This window comes from Cetorhinus maximus, chromosome 18 (genome assembly GCF_964194155.1).
Source record: "Cetorhinus maximus chromosome 18, sCetMax3.hap1.1, whole genome shotgun sequence".
NCBI lineage: Eukaryota > Metazoa > Chordata > Chondrichthyes > Lamniformes > Cetorhinidae > Cetorhinus > Cetorhinus maximus.
Window position 1 is genome coordinate 15,099,603 of NC_135896.1, and position 21,640 is coordinate 15,121,242.

At 41.3% G+C, this 21,640-nt stretch overlaps 2 protein-coding genes across 2 annotated transcripts in view; one reads left to right on the top strand and one right to left on the bottom strand.

Annotated features, from left to right (window-relative positions):
- The window catches only part of dlst (dihydrolipoamide S-succinyltransferase), a 531,988-nt gene that overhangs the window by 89,070 nt on the left and 421,278 nt on the right, over positions 1-21,640 (top strand). The gene's annotated exons all lie outside the window — the stretch shown is intronic.
- Positions 1-21,640, bottom strand: part of rps6kl1 (ribosomal protein S6 kinase-like 1) — a 35,449-nt gene that overhangs the window by 4,994 nt on the left and 8,815 nt on the right. The window contains exons 2-10 of the mRNA XM_078562136.1: positions 19,981-20,143; positions 16,308-16,645; positions 12,901-13,025; positions 11,694-11,786; positions 9,886-9,933; positions 7,793-7,925; positions 4,425-5,981; positions 4,208-4,297; positions 762-844 (exon numbers count right to left, since the gene is read on the bottom strand). Coding sequence (XP_078418262.1) covers positions 762-844; positions 4,208-4,297; positions 4,425-5,981; positions 7,793-7,925; positions 9,886-9,933; positions 11,694-11,786; positions 12,901-13,025; positions 16,308-16,587 — 2,409 coding nt within the window. The 5' untranslated portion in view covers positions 16,588-16,645; positions 19,981-20,143. The remainder of the gene's footprint in view (positions 1-761; positions 845-4,207; positions 4,298-4,424; positions 5,982-7,792; positions 7,926-9,885; positions 9,934-11,693; positions 11,787-12,900; positions 13,026-16,307; positions 16,646-19,980; positions 20,144-21,640) is intronic.

Sequence of the window (21,640 nt, forward strand, 5' to 3'; positions counted from 1 at the left end):
AAACATGCAAGCAGACAGAACAACAGATTACATTTAATGCCTACTGTAAAGTACTGCTCGCAAGGAAAAAATAGGAACAGTATTTCAGTACAAATGGCATTTGAATAGATTAAGGATGAAGTTGAAAGAAACCTAGTGTAGTAGATTTGACATGCTACAAATCCAACCAATGCAGAACAGCCATCCATAAAGTCAACCGGATGTCAAACTACAGAACCGAAACAAGTTTGAGAAGGTTGTGATCAAACCATACTGTGCTCTGGTCAGTCTGCATCCCCAGTTATGCGTCACGTTCTGGTCACCAAGGTGCAAGGGAATAGTTTAGATGCTGGAACAGTTAAAGAATCTTAATGCTGAGCAGCAGCATCAGTAGTTTGAGCTAGAAGACTAGAGAAACTCAGGTTTTTGAGCCTCGAAAGGAGGTATCACAGAGGTGACCTTATTAAAAGGTAAACAAGATAGTTAAGGGAATGGAAAGCGTAAAGCCAGAATATGATATTCAACAAAACTTGTGTTGAAGGGGGACACAGATTAAAGCTAGCACAAGATAAATTGAGGATTGGTATCAGGATGTTCTTCACAGAAAAGAAGCTGATCAACAAATGGATCGGAGTCAGAATGTAGATCTAAACCCTGGGTTCATTTAAAGGAAAATTATTTGCAGCAATGGGGTCAGGTGGTGTCAATGCACAGACCATCACATACACAGCCAGTAACACAGAAGATCACGATGTCACAAAAGCATCAACAACAACAATTACCATCCCAGTTAGAAGTTCAAACAACAAAGCTCCAAGGCTCCACCAGTCACAGGCCTCTGTTACTCCTCCAACCCCACCGACCTCTGTCAAAATCAAAACAAGCATTTAGAAATTGGGAAGTTGATCTCAAATTGATAGAAACATTATGATTCTAATGTTCTACACTTTTTTTTAAGCAGCGTAATTTGGGAGGTGAAAGCAGTGCAGGGGCAATTCTCCTTGTAGTTTTTCTTCATCTGGCAGCACATTCTTGCCTCGGAGTAAGATATTTAAGGCTATTTGGCCCTGTCTTATTTCATCCATTCAGAGCAGCTTTACATTCCCCCACTATTGCATCTAATTGTTAAATGATTTCAAGCTTTTTGCCTTTACCAGCCCGTTTGGAGGATCAGAGTGAAAAGGTTCCCGATATCAGTCCTAAAATTTCCACTTACTGGCTTGAATCTGGTCTCCTCTTTCCCTACTCCCAGGTTAACTTCTTCTCTACAGTTTACTACCAAACATCTGTGAAACAGCACCTGTCCGGTGTCACTCTTCCGGGCTGGAAATTCAGAATCTCTCGGTCTTTCCTCATAACTCAAGAAGTCTGACTTTGGTGATCTGCTTCATGGCCCACCTCTACAATGCAAATCCCCCTGTTTCTCAGCAGCCAAAACCAAACACAGCACACAAGTGCATCCTGACCAGAGCACAGTAGAGTTTAAACACAACATCCTTGAGTATTTTTTTTTTTTACTGTTTTGCTAATGCAGTTCAACATTCCAACAGCTCTGCAAATTGCTGCACTGCTTTCACTGGTCATGTCGAGCGTCGAGTTTAACAAGACTCAAAGGTCTCTTTCAATCCACATCCTCTGCTTAGTACATGCATTGCTCATTTTTCTTCCCATTTCACATTTACTGCCATTAAATTTAATTCAAAATTGTTCAATGTGCTCATTTTGTTTAACACATGAATATCCTCTGCAAATTTGACCAGTTTACAGAAACCGGAATCCAAAATAAACTAAGAATCAGTATTGGTCCTAACACTGTATGTTGGGGTGCCACACTCAGCACCCATCTTCCTGCACCTCACGATCTCAACATTAATCCTTTATGCAGAATGAATTTTCTTTCTTTAGGCAATTTCTTACAAATTCTCAATTTTACCCCGAAACTCCACAGCTTTGAACTTCACTACTAGCTTTTCATGTGCACTTCATTTAGTCAAAAGTTCATAGGTTCGAGGCCGATTCAAGGATTTGCGTGCACACTCTAGACTAAAAATTGACAATGCAGCACCCCTTCAAGTACTCCTTCAGATTTAAATGTTAAACCGAGGCCTTGTCTATATGTTCAAGTGGATGTAAATGATCTTTACGGCAATATTTGAAGACAATCCTCCTTCAGCCAAGGGTCAAGAGCACATTTATTTCATTTTCGGTTTGTGGAACTTTACTGTGTGCAATGTTCGCTTGTAAAATGACTGGCCGCACTTCAAAAGTGATTCATCAACTAGGAAGCATTTTAGATATGGATATAATAAAAAAGGTGCAACACAACTGGAAGTAATTTTTTCTTCCAAAATAAGTGCCTCTGGCAATCACATTCAAGAGGTGATATAAGCAAGGCGAGAACCTCTGTTATTCTTCTGAATTTAGGAGCTGGAACAAAAAAAGGAGTAGACTGGAGGAATCTTTGCCCCGAGTCCAACATGTGCTACACCTCACAACTAGTTGCTGGAATCTGCTACAGTCTGGAAAAAGGAAGATGCCTAGGATGCATAGAAATTTCAGCACAGGAGGTGGTCAGTTAGCCCACTATACACCTTACAGTGCTAGGTACACTAAGCCCTCTGCATGTTCTTTCCTTAAACTCTCCTTTCTTTCAATACTTATCCAATTTGCTCTCAAGTGTTGATTGTCTATTGAAGCAGAGTCACTTTTGTAATAAAACTCATTCTAAGAACCTTTTTACATTTAAAAAATCGATGCTTGGTACTAATTTTAAAATTTATGCCGCTTGGTTACAAATTTGCTGACTAAATTTTTCATTACCTACCCTCTCCAACCTTTGAACCCCTCAAACGCTCCCTACCCCTCCCCTTAATCTTCACTGTTGTACTAATTATAGCTCTGGCCTCTTTTGCTTACAATCTTGTTTTTAAAGATTTTTGTATTTGTATCAATGGATCTCTATTGCTTTTTTTATTATTTAGATCACATTTCCATTCTCTGCTCTTTTGCATAAATTTTCTGGGCTATGAGAAAAGAGTAGGAGAATGGGAGTCCTTGGCTAGCTCTTTCAAAGAACCAGCACATGCATGACAGTCTGAATGGCCTTCATATGTGCTGCACTACTTCAGATTTATTTACACTGAACTCTACTTTCCATTACTCAGAATTGGTAATGCACCTTGAAGAACAAAATAATGACAAAATCACTAGGATAATTTTAGTCACTGAGAAAAGCAAGACGAAACCTGAAAGTTAACAGCAATTTAACCAAACATCAAAACAGACCTTTCTCAATGCTAACTCCAATGTCCAGCAAATGGACATCAGGTAGAATGAGATCACTCCACAACAACATATATTTATATAACACTTTTCATGCAATAAAACATCCCAAAGCATTTCACAGGGGTGTTATAAAATAAAATTAAAAGACCCATAAGGCGATGTTAGGGCAGACGGCCAAAAGTTCAAGCAAAGACGTAGATTTTAAGGAGAATCTCAAAAAAAAGAGTAGAGAGTCAGAGGGGCTTTGAGAGGGAAAGCCTAGGGCCCAGGCAACCGAAGGCACAACCACAAATGGTGGAGCAATTAAAAATCAAGGATGTTCAAGGAGGCCAGAATTATCAAGAGGCCAGAATTAGATGAGTGCAGGTATCTCAGGAGTGTTGGGGAACCAGAGAGGTTACAGAGATATGGATGGGCAAGGTCATGGAGAGATTTGAAAAACATCAAGAAATTGCCTGACCAGAAGCCAACGTAGATCAGCGAGCAAAGGGTGATAAATTAACCTCTTCCCAGTAAACTCATCAAAAGTCACTTCCCAAGTTGTCCAATTTTCTTTCCCCTTGCCCAGTTACCCATTCTTTATATATAAATCAAGTGGTTGATAGGCTGCTCATGCAAGAGGCCCATGACAAGCAACCTGGTTTAGGTCTCATCTAGCTACCACTTATATGAATTTCAATCAGCTGATGCATAAAAAGTAGGAGCAAAGAACCATGGTTTTAATGCTCCAAAAGCACAGCTCAGATCAGCTAATTCAGGCCAAGCACAGCATGTAGAACCTTTAGAATCTGTACGCCTCAGTATATATGCTCTAAGTGCAAGTAAATCAACAATTCGTATTCATATAATCGCCTTTAAAAGTAGTAATGTCCCAAGGTGCTTCACCAAGAAATCCAGTACAGTACTTGGATTGAGTCTTGCACTCCCAAACCCCAGCCATTACCTGGTGCACAATACATATCCTCTATGGCTTTAGTGCTACACTGAACTTCAACTTCACTCCACTGACCAAAGTACGTGAGGCAAACGTGACCTGTCAAGATAGAAAACAGTAGTTCTAGCCAATGACTCAATACAACACAACACCCTACATTTCAACATGACAGAAAAATCATTATTTGAGAAATGCGAGTGTAAATCTTACCTCCTATTTGTCTCACCTGCATTATCCACAAGTATATTTCTTGGGTTTAGATCCAGACATATAATTCCCTGCTGATGTAGACTTTCCAAAGCGAGAACCATCTCAGCTGCCCAGATTCTAATTTGATCCTCGGACAGACCAAAGGAGGCCTGGCTTGGGATGGACAGTTCAGCTTTTGGATGCTGAGGTGTAAGAGATGAAGTCTCCTCATCTTCTGCTTTGTCAGGGGCTAAAGACCCTGAAATCCTGTTTGAGGACCTTCCATTTTCAGCTCTGCAAAGACAAGTTTTGCTCAAAATAGCTCTGGAGTTGCAGTCCTCGTGGTCACAGCAAATTTCAGAGACTGGAATCTGGTTCAGAAGTTTAAGCTGATGGTCAATCCTCTCAGGATTCTCACCTTCAAAATTCAATACTTCCACTTCATTAGTTGAGATACCTTTCAATTTTAATGACTTTGTTGGAGGCTCAATTACAGGTAAAGACGATATCAAGTGTGCATTAGGTTTCTGTACAGGACAGAGTACACTTACTGAAGTCTTCTGCTCTGTTTGTCCCTTTCCCAAGACAGTGACAGCTGTATTTCTCACAGGCATGACAGCTGTATTTCTCACAGGCATGGCAGACGATGATCCCACAAGGACTAGCTCAGAATTATCCATAACACAGCTGACTTTACTACTATTCTCAATTGTATCCAAAGGATTGACTGTAATTTGGTATGAACCCCTTTGCCCTTGCCTTCTGCTAGCCTTCAAGTTCAAGCTGGTGGCTCTAACAGGACTTCTAATTGGGCTAGATCCATGCCAAGATTCCTCATTAACCAACAAGGCTTTTTCTTTCAACAAATCTGAAGCTGCTTGGCTTTGGTGAGTTTTTGATAACTTTGGGCTCAATGTGGTATTGGAGCTCTTGGTCTCCAAGAAACAATCATGGGACCGTAAAATCTTACCCTCGTAGAGAAGCTGACTATTTTCACTTTGAAGGTCTTTTTGCAGCAAACGGTCCACAGTTATGGTCATGGTGTGGTTCACAGTTTTACTGCTTTGAGTCAACTCAGCATCCTTTTCTGAAAGCAAGGCAGTGAGGTCAAAGTTTACATGATCACTGTATATCAGCTGTGTTACCTGCAAACTTGTCCCCTCAACATTCCCCCTCAAGCCATTCAATCCTATGCAATCTTTTGAAATTCCATTTTTTCCCTGCCAAAGGTTTGCCTCGTTCACACTTTCATTCTGTGTATTTAGTTGGTCTGTGCCATTTATTTGGTTCGATGACTGGTCATTCACAAGCCTTTGTTGTGTACTCAATTGTGGGTTACTGATACCATCACTGCTGTACCCATATTTTTTGTCGCATTCCCTATTTGTTTCATTCTTGGTCTCTCTTTGCCAATCCCTCTCGCTGTTGGATGTAAGTATGGAATTGTCATTATACATGAATGAGAGAGAGGGAGCAGTGTAGCTGTTCTTCAGTTTAATGGTTTTGTGATTTGGACTGGAGCATTCTGGAAATTCCATGCCTTTTCCTGCGATGGACAGACAGGAGTGCCGCAGCTGAGGCCAGAGCTTCCCTGCTGTAGGTAAAGGAAGAAAACAATGAGGCTCATGTGTTACATGTTGCAGACATGGAAAACAGAGATTTCTACAGTGGCTCCACCAATGGAAAGCAGTAAGCAAAGCCAAAATTGATTAAAGCCACAGCCATGTACCAGCTGTATAGTTGAAAGCACTATCACTGGAGTTAGAAAGTTGTGGATTCAAGTCGTATACAAGATACTGGAGCACAAAATCCAGGCTGACGTACCAGTGCAGCACTGAAGGAGTGCTCTATTGTCAGAGCAAGGTAATGGCTTCTCTCATGCGTACAATTTTGAAGAGCAAAGAAATCTTCCCTGCCATCAAGGCCAATATTTAGCTCTCAAACAACATTACTGAAACAGACTCACAGTGGTGTTTGTGGGAGCATGCTGTTACATTTCCTATATTACACAGCACATTTTGATAGCACCTTCTAAACATGTGACCTCTACCACCTAGAAGGACAAGGGCAGCAAATACATGGGAACACCACCACCTGCAAGTTCCCCTCCAAGCCACGCCCCATCCTGACTTAAGAACTATATCATTGTCCCTTCACTGGGTCAAAATCCTGGAACTCCCTTCAAAACAGCACTGTGGGTGTCCCTACACCACATGGCTTGCACTGGTTCAAGGCAGCAGCTCACCACCACCTTCTCAAGGGCAATTAGGGGTGGGCAACAAAAATGCTGACCTAGTCACGTCCTGTGAAAGAATGCAAATAAAAACAGTGCCTACACTGCAAAAGTATTTAATTAGCTGTACTTCATTCAGGATGCCGAGGTTGCGAAAAGCATCATGTAAATGCAAGTCTTTCAGACATTTCCAGTTCTTCCAGATTTTTGTGTAAGTGAAATCATTCTAATCAAGAGATAGGAAGTTATGATTTTTTAATGCCCATTTATCCTACTGAACTCACTGCTTTTAACAGTCCATATACAACCTGCATGGTCTATCATGGTCTCTTCGCCTGTATTACTGCAGATAAAACATTAATCAACATTATTCAGCCTGACTAGTTACATTCTGCAGATGAAACTCGGGGTCATAACAAAAAAATTGCATTTCTATAGCACTTTTCTACCTCAGAACATTCCAAAATGCTTTACAGCTAACATGAACTTTGGAAGCATAATCATCGTTTTTATGGAGGACAGGTGGCAGCCTACCATAAACAAACGGATTATGATCAGTTAGTCTGTTTCAGGTATGTTGGTTAAGGAATCAATATTGACCTCGGTTCAGTGTCTCAGAAAGAACATGAAAAATAGGGCACGCTAGAGTGTATGATCATCTAGGATATTTACCCATGTAATCCTTGCTCCCTTCTTAACCAGATAGTTGATCAATTTATTTTTATTGTACTTGCTCAATGTAACCACTATGATGGGATTCCATTCCACACATCTACTACTTAGGTCAAAATCCAAACCTAATTTTTTGTATGTGCACTGGAGGAAATACATACCCTCTGTGGGGGAAAAATATGTTTAATATGCAAGAAAAAAAAGTCAGGGCAGGGCTGGCACTGGGAGAGGGGGACACAGAGCCAAACAGAGACTTGTTTATTAAGTCCCTTTACAGGAATGGCTACCTCGTCCTACTCACTCATTAATTGCCTCCATAAAGCATGTCAGTTAGTCAGGGCCACATACTCTATAATTAGCAAACCTTGAATGCCAAGCTTTTTGGCCATTAAGTGTTTTTGGTTTTCCCCACAAATGAATCTGGGTTCCCATCATACAATCCTTTAAATGTCACCCCTACATCATTCCTCCTCCTCAAATCACTTTAAGCAGGTCATTACCTGGTACATGCTCCAGGTGAAGGAAGACTGCATCATCACTGACATAATACTGCAGAAGTCGCACCATAAATGGAACACCCTGTGGAATTATCGTCTGACGTTCGCGGTTCACCAGACTACATTTGGGCAGGCTCTATAAAAAGGAGAAAGGAGAATATGTTGGTCTGAGTGTCTTTTTGCCACACACAACCCATGGTTAAACCACTGGACAGCCAATTTGCTCCGAAGCCTCTAAAACCAACCGTTGGGGATGCACAAGAAAGGCCTTGCCAATTCATTTTTCTTATGTCCTCCGCTCAGTGTTTTCCACAATGAGAAATTTAAGCTCGAGAAATCATTGTCCATACAATCTCATAATCCTACCACTCTATGGTATTATGCTACCATTTCTGAAAATGAATTCAGCTCATTCTGCTGTGTTTATACAACAGTGATGTGGCACAAATGTTCAAGAGATAATGGCAAATATATTTCTGTGAATAACTGATCCTACATGACTTTTTTTCAACTGTTCCAAGGAGAAAGCTGAGTAAAGTCAACATGGCAAACAAAAGTCAAACAAGGCATGATTCATAAATGAGGGGAGGGAAGTACAGAAATGAGTAACATCCATTAAGAGTTTAAAAAGGTTGTGGAATCCAGCCCCAGTGTAGGACTTAAAACACAATCTAGGCCAACAATTTCTGGTCTGGCATCTATTTTCCTTACATCCATCTGCCAAGCAACTTGGAACATTTATGTTAGAAGGCATGAAGTTGGCATCAGCCACGTTGATGTTCCAGGCGTCCAAGTCTAGTGCCACAACTAAGCCTATTCATCCAACAGTTTCAATCCAACTGCTCAAAATGAGGAGCTTTGGCAAGACAGGCAGACACCTTGGATGTGTCGATCAACCCAAATACATGAAATTTGGGGGTTTGGATTTCAGAGGCTATCCCATCTCAAAAAAAAAACCACAAGCGTAGCCATGGTTCCTAGGAGTGCCAACTCTAGTTTCCTGCAAGTTCCATCGCAGGACCTTCTGCCTGGCAGTTTGCAAATATTGCCCGTTTCCAATATTTCTTTGACTAATGAAACATAAGTTCTTCTCTCCTGAGTTGCTTGCAGCTCTGTCCAAGAGACTAATTTTCACTTCCTGGAGACGTCAGGGTAATACTGGGAGGGCTGCCATCCCTAGTGGCACTTGCCACCATATTTACACTGAGGCGTAAACTAACTTTTGTTGAGTATGCAGGTTATTCACCAGGGTGCTGTGGAGAAGCTGCCAGTAGGTGAATTTGACCCTAGTTTATTTGGTGCCTCTTTGACCTTCTATTTCAGAACCCACCCACCCTGCTGCTCCATACCTGGAGCTTCATGTTTTTAATCAAATTACACAATGTTTGTCATGTTCAGAACTTCCAAAATTTGCTACCCTTAAATATTGCTTTATGACTGGAAGCAATGTCCTGATAATGTGGCATTTTCAGTGTGACAACACAAATAATGCATTCTTGCAGAGTTAAACAGTTGATATTTAAATAGGGCAAATCACTTACTCAAAAACCTATTACATTTCTATCTCTTCCCGGCTCTTATGAAAGGTCTTTCAGCTAAAACCTTGGCTCTGTTTCTCACTCAATAGATTCTGCCAGACCTGGTTATTTCCAGCATTGTGTGTTTTTATTTGAGACTGAGAGGTATAGTGCACAGGATTTCAAAATATGCAGTCACATGGTACATTTTCATCAAATACCAGGATTCTGGATCAGTGCCATGCAATAACAAATTGCATTTATATAGCACGCTTAACATAACAACATGTCGCAAGGTGCTCCACAGAGACAACTATCCAACAAAATGCGAAAGTCTCCTAAGATATGAGGACAAGTGACCAAAAACTTGGTCAAAGATGTAGATTTTAAGGAATGTCTTAAAGGGGGAAAGAGGATATAGAGAGGCAGGAATTCCCTCCTATTTGCTCTCCAAGTTTAAAGCTTAGGCAACTGAAATGCACTGGGGGACACTGCAAAAGCTCACCGTCCACTACTTCAGTGCCAAACAACTGGTCTTTTATGAAAGCATTCCTCATTATTTATAATTCAGATACCTACTTTGACAATGAAAGGCTCGTTCGTGGATGGATTCTGCACCAACAGCACCTAAACAGGAATGGGAAGGAAACATTAAAATTAAGTAAGACAATTACTTTAGTCAGTGAAAGGCAGATATTGTCAAAACAGTGAGCGAAGGGATCCATCTCACAAATGAGTGATGGCCTCACGTACAGACGATATACATCAGAAGTAACCAACTTCCAGTTCCAGAAGTGGAGTATTCTAGAGGACTGGAGTCTTTTTGACTCATCTCTATTACTCTGAATTTCTTCTCCCCCCTCCCCCACCAGCAAGAGTTTGACAATGACAATGGGGAAGTAAGAGTAGTGGGGTGTTGAAAGTCCAGAAACTGCACATACCTAAAAAGGGCTCCAGGAAAGCAGAAATTGTGGGACGATCACCAATGTGTTGATAAAATGGAGCAAACAGGCAACAGAAAACTAAAGAGGAAAGCCCCTGGGAAATATTTTTTGACTAATTTCTACCGAAACTGCAGGAATGAAAAATGTACCCGTAAGCGTGGTTTTTAGAATAAAAACTATGGAAGGGGTGAAAGAGGGAAACAAAGAACAATCTGCTCAGCTTTGTCATGAAAATATAATGTTCATAATATTATTGTGATTTATTGTAAAAGTGGGTTAATAGTGGGGTTTGGTGTGTGTGCGCGCGCGTGGAATTTAATTGAATTGGAGACAGCTGGTCTAGAGGCTTTGAGTTATCTGCAAGAAGCTAGGTTTGAAATGCTAAACATGGCTGAAGTTTTAGAATATGAGGTGTAAGGGACATTTGCATCTTTAGGTGAATTAGAGTAGTTTGAATTTCAAAGAGATGGTAAGATATTACACCTAGCCAGAAGCCAAGCCAAACAGGGCTTATTTTTCCCCAAAAGTTACTGATAAAATTAGTACTATGAAAGATTTATATTATGAGAAAGTAAAGTTGCAAAGACATATTGGAACAATGGAATTTGCATTAAAGAGGGAGAAACGTGTAAAGGTGAGGTTGTGTAAGAGGAGAAGGCATTCTAAGATCTAAAACAAGTATGAAAAGCCTCCCACCTCTGTGCATCAATTTGCTGTCTCCAGGAACCAAAGCTAAGAAAACTCGTTTTGAATGCAAATGTCCAGGGTAATGTGTTGCTTTGCCTGGTCTGTTCATATCTATTTATTTGTTTTTACTGTTACCTTAACAGAGGTGTGACTGGCAGCCAGATAAATTAGGGTTTTTAGGAATTATAATAGTCATTTGTAGACTTATGTACATTCTCAAAATCTTTTATTTTGTTAATAAATATTTAATTTAGTTTTCCAAAAACCTCTGAAGTCCCGTTAGTCTTATAACTTCTGAATTCAAGGCACGTATCCCGAAATAAAATACAAATTGCAAAACAGTTGTGGCACCGTGATCAATTTTCCCTCGTGGATTTGATCCGCCTGGCACACACCATCTGTCACGTCATAACAGCTTTAAATCTTTAGTTCGAAGATGCCCAATTATCACTATAAACCAATATACAACACAATTATCTCAGATCAAATTACCCTAGAAAAGTGTGTATTCATTATCAGTAACAATTAATTAGGTGGAATGAACACAATGGATAGCCTATCACAGAGAATCTTACTTGCACAACAAAAAACAAATGTACCCATACTGGCAGTTCTACTTTAAATATTATTAAAAAATTGTGTTGTATTCTCAGTTTAATTATAAAAGTCTCTACCTACAAATCAATTACACGTTAGCAACTAATGCTGTTATGTAATGTCATAATGAAGGCAGAGGGAAGGGTGGGGAAAGATTACCTTGTCGATGATCGCTATGACCTTGGACATTTTCAGATCTTCTACTGGAGAGCTAAGAATTCTATTTGGCCGAAACCTCAGGCTACTGAAACCCTACAAACAATGGAAGAAAAGCAAGGGAGTTGATGCTGTTATTAACAGAGTTAGTTTTAAACATAGGGGAATAAAGCAATCATTTGATACATTACGTACGAACTATTAGTGCAAAACTGTCCTGAGAATACTTGCAAGGACAGTGTAAAAGACACTAATTATTAAACCCATACTATATCTGGCTTGGACATGTTGGATGTTGAGAATGGGGGCAAAACCATGGGTCAAAACTCATTTCTTTCTCTGCTACTGACTGACATTCTTTCCATTGATTAAAAAGGGGTGGTGGGGACATCCATTAGTATTGTTCCAACCTGTAAGATGTCATCTGTGCTAGAATTCCAATAAATCCAAGCAAGCAGTGATTCATTAATAGGAATGAACACCATCACTATAGTGATAATAATCTTGCAATTTTCTATTTCCATTACCTTATGTAATCTGAAGACTCATCACATATCTTCTTGAGAGAAACAGGCATTATGAAAGGTTTGTATATAATTTCCATCAATTTGCAAGTAGTGCAATGGTGTGTTGACATAATTACGCAAGTGAATGGCATGATAACATGAAAACATTTGCCAAACATTTACATGAAGATTGTTTTCTCCCCACTTCTTAGATTATTCAAAATTGTTAATAATAATTAAACATGTTTATGCGTATTTATGTTGGAGAAAGAAGATGGTTACATATATTGGATAAAATAATACATTATTTAAAAAAAAATCACTTGCTCAGCTTTGTTGAATGTCTGGACATCGGCAGCCCGGCCTTTTTGAATATAAAACCAGTACCCTGTCCAGTCCAGTCCCATTGAACATACAGATAGCATGCTTTCTAGGATTAGCCATGGGCTAACTGAGGCTACATTATATGGGTGATACAAGTCCTAATGTCATAACATAAGTGCTATTCAAGAGAGTGGTCACAGCAATTAAGGTATCTGCATGAGAGGAGATTGGAGACAGTTCTGACTACAGAAATGAGAAATCTCAGGAAAAAGGACCGACTTCGTCAGAGGACCTCGGCCTGCTCTCTATCCAGTGTGAATTTAGTACTGCAAGACTTAAAACATATCAGCAATTGCCAGATTCTACGCAGCTCTCCGTACCCCAGAATCGTCGGTACCATTTCCTAAGCTTCCCTGTAAGTGAGAGTTGAATATTTCCTCGGCTCGCTTCAAATACTGGGTTGTTTTTCGTTTCACAGCTTCGCGGCGCTCTTTATTTGGATCAACTGTAATAAAAAAAAGCAGAACAATAAAAGTTGCTTGAGCCAGAATGGTCAGAGAATTAGGTTGAGTGGCACACACACTTCACAGCAGATGCAATAGTTGACCAACTACCAGGTCTCTGCCAATGCTGGAAGAAATGTACAATGCAAGGATGACTCTCCTTCACCACATACTATCCATCTGTCAAGGTAATAAGAACCTACTCCTGCTCCTATTTCTTATGTTCTTATTACCTTGACAGATGGATAGTATGTGGTGAAGGAGAGTCATCCTTGCATGGTGGAGGAGGCTCGAGGAGCTGAATGATCTACTCCTGCTCCTATTTCTTATATCATTCAGCTCCTCGAGCCTCCCCCACCATTCAGTAAGATCATGGCTGATCTGTTGTGGCCTCAACTCCTCTTCCCTGCCTGTTCCCCATAACCTTCGAATCCTCTGTCAGTCAAAAATCTGTCTAACTCAGCCTTGAATATATTCAATGACCCAGCCTCCACTGTTCTGAGTTGTGGGCGAGTGTTTAGGGTTCATTATTCCTGATGAGGCCACTGACTTGTAGGGAAGTTAGAATGGCAAAGATCTCAGGATTCTTCACCACCACCAATGCTACCTCCATCAAAGTCAACTGCATCCCTACTTGCCAGCAGAGCAAGAGATGGGGACTGTCAATGCTGTTTCAGGTTTCTTTCCAAGGTGCAAGACTGAGAAACCATAAGGTGCCAGCCCTGACAACCTGGCTAAAACATAATCAACGTGCGATTCCAGGCACTACTCTCAATTGGAGTGCCACGACAGCTCTCCAACTCACACCAAAATTGCCTATTTGCGATGCCAACATGCCACTCATAGGAATATAGAAGGTTTAAAGCACAGGTGGAGCTCATTCAGCCCACAGTGTCTGTACAAGCCAAAAAACAGCTGTCCAGCGAAACCTCTCTTTCCAGTTTTTGGTCCGTAACCTGTAAGATGTGGACTTGAAGTCCTAGAAGTGCTTTGGGTCAAAATCCTGGAACTCCTTCCCTAACAGCACTGTGGGTGTACCTACACCACATGGACTGCAGTGGTTCAAGAAGGCAACTTACCACTACCTTCTTAAGGGCAATTAGGGATGGGTAATAAATGCTGGCCTAGCCAGCGACACCCACATCCCATGAATGAACAAAAAACGTTTTTTTTTTAAAAAAAAGTGATCAGGGTTTCTGCTTCCACCACCTTTTCAGGCAAGTTCCAGATCCCAACCACTATCTGGGTGAAAAAAAAACTTTCTGAACTCCTCTCTAATCCTTTTGACAATTCGTTTAAAATCTATTTCCCTAGTTATTCTCCAACGCCCATGAAAGCAAAACAACCACTTTTTTTATTTTATTAACTTCCACAAGGGTACCAATCTGGCATCACTGAAACAACTATATTACAGAGAAAAGTGAAACTACACAAATTTGCTATCCAGACCCTGGTTTCAACCAAACCAGATAGTGTATCCAGATTAAGTTCTGGTTCACCATGCACACAATAACTGCCATCAACTGTCTCAGTATTTTTGTGCTCTAAGCATTAATTCTGAATTTTCATGTTCTCTCTACACCTCTTGTTCCTGCCACTAGTGTAACCTTCTCCTATTTAAGTAACAAGTGTTATTTATCAATTTTCTCTCCTCTTGTTCTAAACCTATTGACTCTGTGGTGGGTTACAGATCCACAGGGAGTGCACACCCTCAAGCACCTCAACTAAGGAGCCCTTATTTACACATGCCACTAAGCTGCTCAACATGAAAGGCAACACAAATAAACTTAATCCGGTTTTATCCAAACTCCACAAAGAGATCAGGATAATCTTCCCCACCATAACCATGAAGCAGTGTAAATTATAGCACCTCACACACACCCCACCCTCAAGGTTAGTTAACTATTACATAGTAAGCCACAAAGCTGGATAACCTTGTTGAGCCCCATCTCTTATTTCTTCTACCTTTGAAAGGGAGGGGTGGGGGGAAAGAGTTCAGGAGCGGGCACATGCAGGCGCGCCTCTGATTGGCACCCTCAATTAAGGCCCACTCAGTGTGATGTCCGCCAGGAAGTGTTATGTGCTCCCTGTGCGGGCGGGGGGAATTCCTTAAGCCGAGAGTGCGCTCTTTCGCACGTGCACGGGAAAGAGCGCACTCATCTCCCTGAGGCTAAATGCTGCCTCAGGGAGATCAGCGCCAAATTCAAACATGTTAAAAAATAGAAAAATAAAATTTCCCTAACGTGTCCACTCATGTGACACTGTCCATCACTTTCAGTTAAACTTTTAAAAACGTACATGAAACCTCATCCCTCCCGTGATTGAGGTTTCATGCTTTCTCTGAAGCCCGCCAGGGCTCCCGGCGTGCCCGCCAACCTTAAGGTTGGACAAGCAGGTCCTTTAACTACTGCAATTACTTTTTAAATGGCCTCAATTAGCCGTTGACAGGTCGGCAGGCACACAGCCGATTTGTCTGCGCCCCCGCCGACCTGAAAATTGAAATGACACGGGGTGATGTCAGGAGTTCCGCCCGACGTCATCCTGCGTCATTTTACGCGTTGGCGTGCGGGTCCCGCATGGTTCCTCCATGGCTCCTGAGTGCAGTGATTCATGTCAGGAACACGCCAACCGGGAAATCCTGCCCTCAGACTCCGAGGCAAACATTCCCCTTGCACTGAGGAACTTCCATTAGTTGGTGGTAAAATAACACTGACTACTTCTGGTGAAAGGAAGGCAGCACTCAATTTTTCCTGCCATATCATCACGCAGAAATGGCAGAGTGTGTTTTGGGACAATTCACTGCAAATTAGTCCTCGGTTAAAAAATTAAATCTTCCACACCCAACTTCTCCTCCATGGCTCCTGAGTGCAGTGATTCATGTCAGGAACACTAACCTCAGGTACTACGGTTAAGCCGACTATTTTCACTGCCATCCTAGTTAAGATAACTAGCCCAGCACAGACTGATGACCAAAACTGAAACCACCTTGACTGATAAGAATCAGTACCATAACAGGAAATACACAATGAGTCATCAGTGATGATTCAACAAACAATAAAGTTTGCCAAGTGTGTGACTAAGGAGGGCACCACTTTAGTGGTGAGTAATAGTGGACTCCAAGAAGTTTTTGTTGTGAGGTTTTATGCAGGACACATTCACCTTCTGTGAAAACAATAACAATATGAACACCAAAGCATCTGCTGCTCATCAATGCCTCAGGAGTCTAATCTCTTCCCACATTATTGTGGATTAAAACACTTGGATGCTCTAAATAAAATGTATACCTTGCACTCCCTTCAGGAGCAGGTCCACGCCATTCTTGTAATAGTTAAACGCAGCTTCATAATCCTCATTGACCTCTCTGTCCAATGCTAAGCGGATCTGCTTTGCTGCATCAACAAGGTAGTCTCGTTTGGTGGCTATGCTTCTGGTTGCCTGGCCCTCCTGCATGCTGGGTGACACTCGGCTCCGGATCTGCTCCAAGTATACACGGGCCTGGGACAGAGGACGAGAGCAGGGTTCAGCATCCTGTCCAGCAGGCCTTTCTCCAGCAAGGCTGTACATGGTTGGTGTGTTCAGAACATACAGGCTCTTCTGCACTCAGTTCCATTCAGTGCTATTGCTGCCAAAATGAAAATAAGTCAGCTGAGTCTACATGACAAGAGCAGAAAGATGGAAAAGTTAATCAAAGCCTTAATTTTTGTTCCATATATGATCAAATTGAAGGGCATGGAACATTTCTCATTTTATCATCAACACAAGCATTCCCAGAAAGGTACATGATGGATTAGATGCGAAGTAAAGCTCTGCTGTGGCAAGTATGCCCAAATCCTTGCCACAGAAGGGCAGTTCTAACTAGTGTGGCATCTCCATTTCAGACTGAACTGGAGCGAGTACAGAGGAGATTCACCAGGATGTTGCCCGGGCTGGAGCGTTCCAGCTATGAAGAGAGACTGGATAGGCTAGGATTGTTTTCCTTAGAGCAGAGGTGAGGGGGGACCTAATAGAGGTGTACAAAATTATGAGGGGCGTAGACAGGATAGATAGGAAGTAATTTTTCCCCTTAGCAGAGGTGTCAATAACCAGGGGGTAAAGATTTAAGGTAAGGGGCAGGAGGTTTAGAGGGGACTTGAGGAAAAATTATTTTACCCAGAGGGTGGTTGGGAATCTGGAACACACTGCCTGAGGGGGTGGTAGAGGCAGGAACCCTCACAACATTTAAGTATTTAGATGAGCATCTGAAAAGCCATAGCATACAGGGCTATGGGCCAAGTGCTGGAAAATGGGATTACAATAAATAGGTGCTTGATGGCCAGCGTGGACACGATGGGCTGAAGGGCCTGTTTCTGTGCTGTGTAACTCTATGTCTAGTATCTTTATGTTCTGCACAAGCGAGATTGATAATTTATTGCTCAATTGTAGTGAACGACAGTTCTGTACTATGACTTCGCAACTAGTAGTTTGGACTACCCCCTGCTCATTTTGAACTCTCATAGATGTTTGAGATGTGCAGCCAGTTAATCCTAACATATAATAAAATGTCAACTTTAACTAGACTCTCCACTGAATTATTGACATGCATGAAAAATGGCAGTAAGCTGATGTTTTAAGAGCTTCACAATGTGGTAGCAGAGTGGAGGGGTGAGCCTGAGCAGATTTCCTGTGCATCTACCTTGTACTATGAGAACCTAAATCATACAAATCGAAAAGCATTTCTGTTGACGTCACCAGCTCTTTTTGCACCTCACACAACTTTTCACCTACAAGGACAACAAGCAAGTGGCCACCTGCAGTCCTGAGCTGAAATCTCTATTTCATCAAATGTATGAATAAAAATCAAAAACATGCATTTATGTAGCACCTTTCCCAAGCAGAGAATAACTGAACCAAATGTAGCAGCAAGGTACCATCAACAGTACTGAGATAAACAAGCAGACAATCTGCATTTGCCAAAAAACATGTTGCTGCTTGGTGGATAAGCACTGGCCAAGACACTGGAGAACTTCCCCCCTCTTCTTCGTCCAGTACCAAAGGTGCTTTTGTGTCTAGCTGAGAGGGTAACTAAAGCCCCAGTTTAATATCTTATGCAAAAATACTCCTTACTATTGCACCGAGGTGCCAGCCCAGATTGTGCGCTCAAGTCTCTAGACTGGAGCTTGAACTCTCAGACTCTGATATCAACTGAGTTGACATTAACTCCTTTTGTAAATTTCCCCACCCTTCCTGTGGAAGGCTTCTTCTCTACTCAGTGCTCCCCCACCCCCTTATTTTAATTCTGAAAATACTGGTCTCACCAGCAAGGTTAACATTTTATTGCCCACCCATAGTTACCCTTGGGCCTTGCTCAGCAACGTGTTGGGCCTTCTTCAGCAGTCCACGTGCTGAAGGCATGCTCTAAAATGCTGTTCAATAAAGGAGCTCCAGAATGTTGCTGCAGAGACAACAAAGTAACACCAATAAAATTTCCAAGTCTGGATGGTATGTGACAAGAAAGAGAACCTGGAGGTGGTGTCATCCTGCTTCCCTTGTACTTCTAGCTGATGGAATGTGCAGCTGAAGCCAAGCAATTTGCTGCAGTGCACCCCACAGCTATGGCACGCCCAGTATTAGAGGAAGTGGAGGGGATTTGGAGTTGCATCCGACCAGGCAAATGGGAAGTATTTCATCACACTCCTGACTTGTACCGTGTAGGTGGAAGAGGGGTTCTAGAAGTTAGAAGATAAGTCACTAGCTGTAAGATACCCAGCCTCTGACCTGGTCTGAAGGCTACAGGTTTATATAGCTAGTTTAGTTTCTTGTCAAAGGTGGCCTCTAGGATGATAATGATAGATGACGGTTGCGTAGTGGTCACTGGGCTAACAATCGAGAGGCCAAGGCTGATGCTGTGGGGACATGGGTTCAAATCTCACCATGGCAGCTGGTGGAATTTAATTTAAAAAATACTTTGAATATAAAGCTAGCCTCAGTGATGGTGACCATGACAACTATCATCAATTGTTGTAAAAACCCATCAGGTTCACTAATATCCACTAGGAAAAGAAATCTGCCATCCTTACTTATTCTGGCCTACATTCAACTCCAGATCCACAGCAATATGGTTGACTCTTAACTGGCTTGCCAGGTTATTTCAGAGGGCACTCAGTTTAAGGGCAATTAAGGATGAGAAACAAATACTGGCCTCGTCAGTGACACCCACATTCCATGAAAGAACAAAGAAAGAATCCTCCATGATGTAGTACTACATCACTATCAAGGACTGAGTGAAAACTACCTCCCTCAAGTTGGGTGCAATGACCAAATGAACTGTGTGTTGGATGGGTGGCATGTGGTCAATGGAAGATTATTTTTCAATTGTATTCACCAAGATATGGAGTATAAAATAGGACTCATTGCAAGATTCAAGAAAAAAGTTATTAATTGTCCCTTTTATATTAGTGTTTTTCTGCGTGCAAGCAGCTAGGCATTCAGTGCACAATGATTTCACATTTCTAGCTTGAACAAACCTTGCCCAACAACTGGAAAAGGTCTGGTGACCAGAAAATAAGATGATTTTTCTTTTTAAAAAGAAAACATAAAAATCATACACGGTTATTTCTCTGCTACTCTTTTAATTTAACCCAGCAGAAATAGGGCAGAGTCTGGAGAATTGAGAACCTCGGCAGACTGTGGACTGTTGCAATTAGAAGCAGTTCTCTAATGGAAAAATAGCAAAGATTGATCCATACCAGACTGAACACTTGCATTTCAGCTGTAGAAAGAGGCAGAAAACCACTGCCACCCACATCTGCAGCACATTCAGCACAGTTAGTGTTAACAGTAAAACTAACGTCAGCTGCAGGGTGGAGACAGTGCACCCATACACACAGTAAAAGCTGAATGCTCCTTGAAGACAATGTTCAGTGTGGATTGGTTGCCAATGACGTCAGCCTGTTGTAACTGTCACAGGGTAGCACCCACCTGTGGGAGTTGTGCATTCAGCCCTCTCGCTCTTCTTCAGGGCTTATACAAGGAAATGGAACAAGCAGCATTTAATAGTACTGCATGCCTGGTTTAATCAGTTATTCCTGTGCCACTTAATTAAAATCACCCACACAGAAAAACACTGATTATTTTCAGTTTCCTAGAGAAAAAAAATACAGCTGCCTTTAGAAAAGGATTTATTGTACAGTAATTTTTACACTCAACTCCATCTCATTCACTACTCTCCAGAAGACCAGAATATTAATTATTTTGCTCCATAATATAGTCAATTATCTATATCTATCCTCTTCATTACAGCCTTCAACCATTTCCAGATACAGATATTTAGCAAGATTTCAACAGATTGAACTGTTTTTTGGGATGGGAGTCCATTTCTAAACAAGGAAAGAAAATTGTTCCTGAGTTTGACTTAAATTTGTCACTTAATTTTGTCTGTAATTGTGTCCTTTAGGAACATAGGGAGGAACATGGGAGGAGTAGACGGCCATTTGGCCTGTCGAGCCCGCTAAGCCATCCAGTTAGATCATGGCTGATCACCTATCTCAATGCCACTTTCCCACACTATCCCCGTATCCTTGATGGGTCATTGGTATCCAGAAATCTATCGATTTCTGTCTAGAACATGCTCAATGACTGAGCTTCCACAGCCCTCTGGGGTAGAAAATCATAAAGATTCACCGCCCTCAGTGAAGAATTCCTGCTCATCTCAGTCTTAAATGTATATCCTTCCTTAGACAAGGAGACCTAAACTGTACACAATACTCAAGGTACAGTCTCACCAATGCTCTATAAAATTGCAGCAAGACATCTTTACTTCCATACTCAAACCTCTTTGCAATAAAGGTCAACATATCATTTGCTTTCCTAATTGCCTGCTGCACCTGTATGCTAGCTTTTAGTGACTCATGAACAAGGACACCCATGTCCCTTTGGACATCAACACTTTCCAGCATCTCGCCATTTAAAAAATACTCTGCCTTTCTATTTTTTCTACCAAAGTAGATAACTTCACACTTATTCACATTATATTCCATCTGCCACGTTCTATCCCATTCTCTTAGCCTGTCCAAGTCCCCTTGAAGCCTCCTTGCATCCTCTTCATAAACTTATATTCCCACCTATTTTTATATCATTAGCAAATTTGGAAATATTACATGGCCCCCACATCCAAATCATTTATATAGATTGTGAACAGCTGTGGGCTCAGCACTGATCCTTGCAGTACCCAACTAGTAACATCCTTCCATCCTAAGATTAACCCATTTATTCCTACTCTGTTTTCAGTCCGTTAATCAATTCTCAATGCATACCAGTATATTACCCCCAATCTCATGTGCTCCAATTTTGCTTACTAACCTCCTCTGTGGGACCTTATCAAAAGCCTTCTGAAAATCCAAATACACCACATCCAGTGGTATTCTTTTATCTACACTACAAGTAACATCCTCAAAAAATTCCAACAGGTTTGTCAAACATTATTTCTCTTTCATAAACCCACATTGACTCTGCCCAATCACTTCATATTATTTTCCAAGTGTTCAGTTATCACATCTATTATAAAGGATTCTAAAATGTTTCCCTACTTACAGACATCAAACTAACAAGTCCTTAGTTTTCACTCTCCCACCCTTTTTAA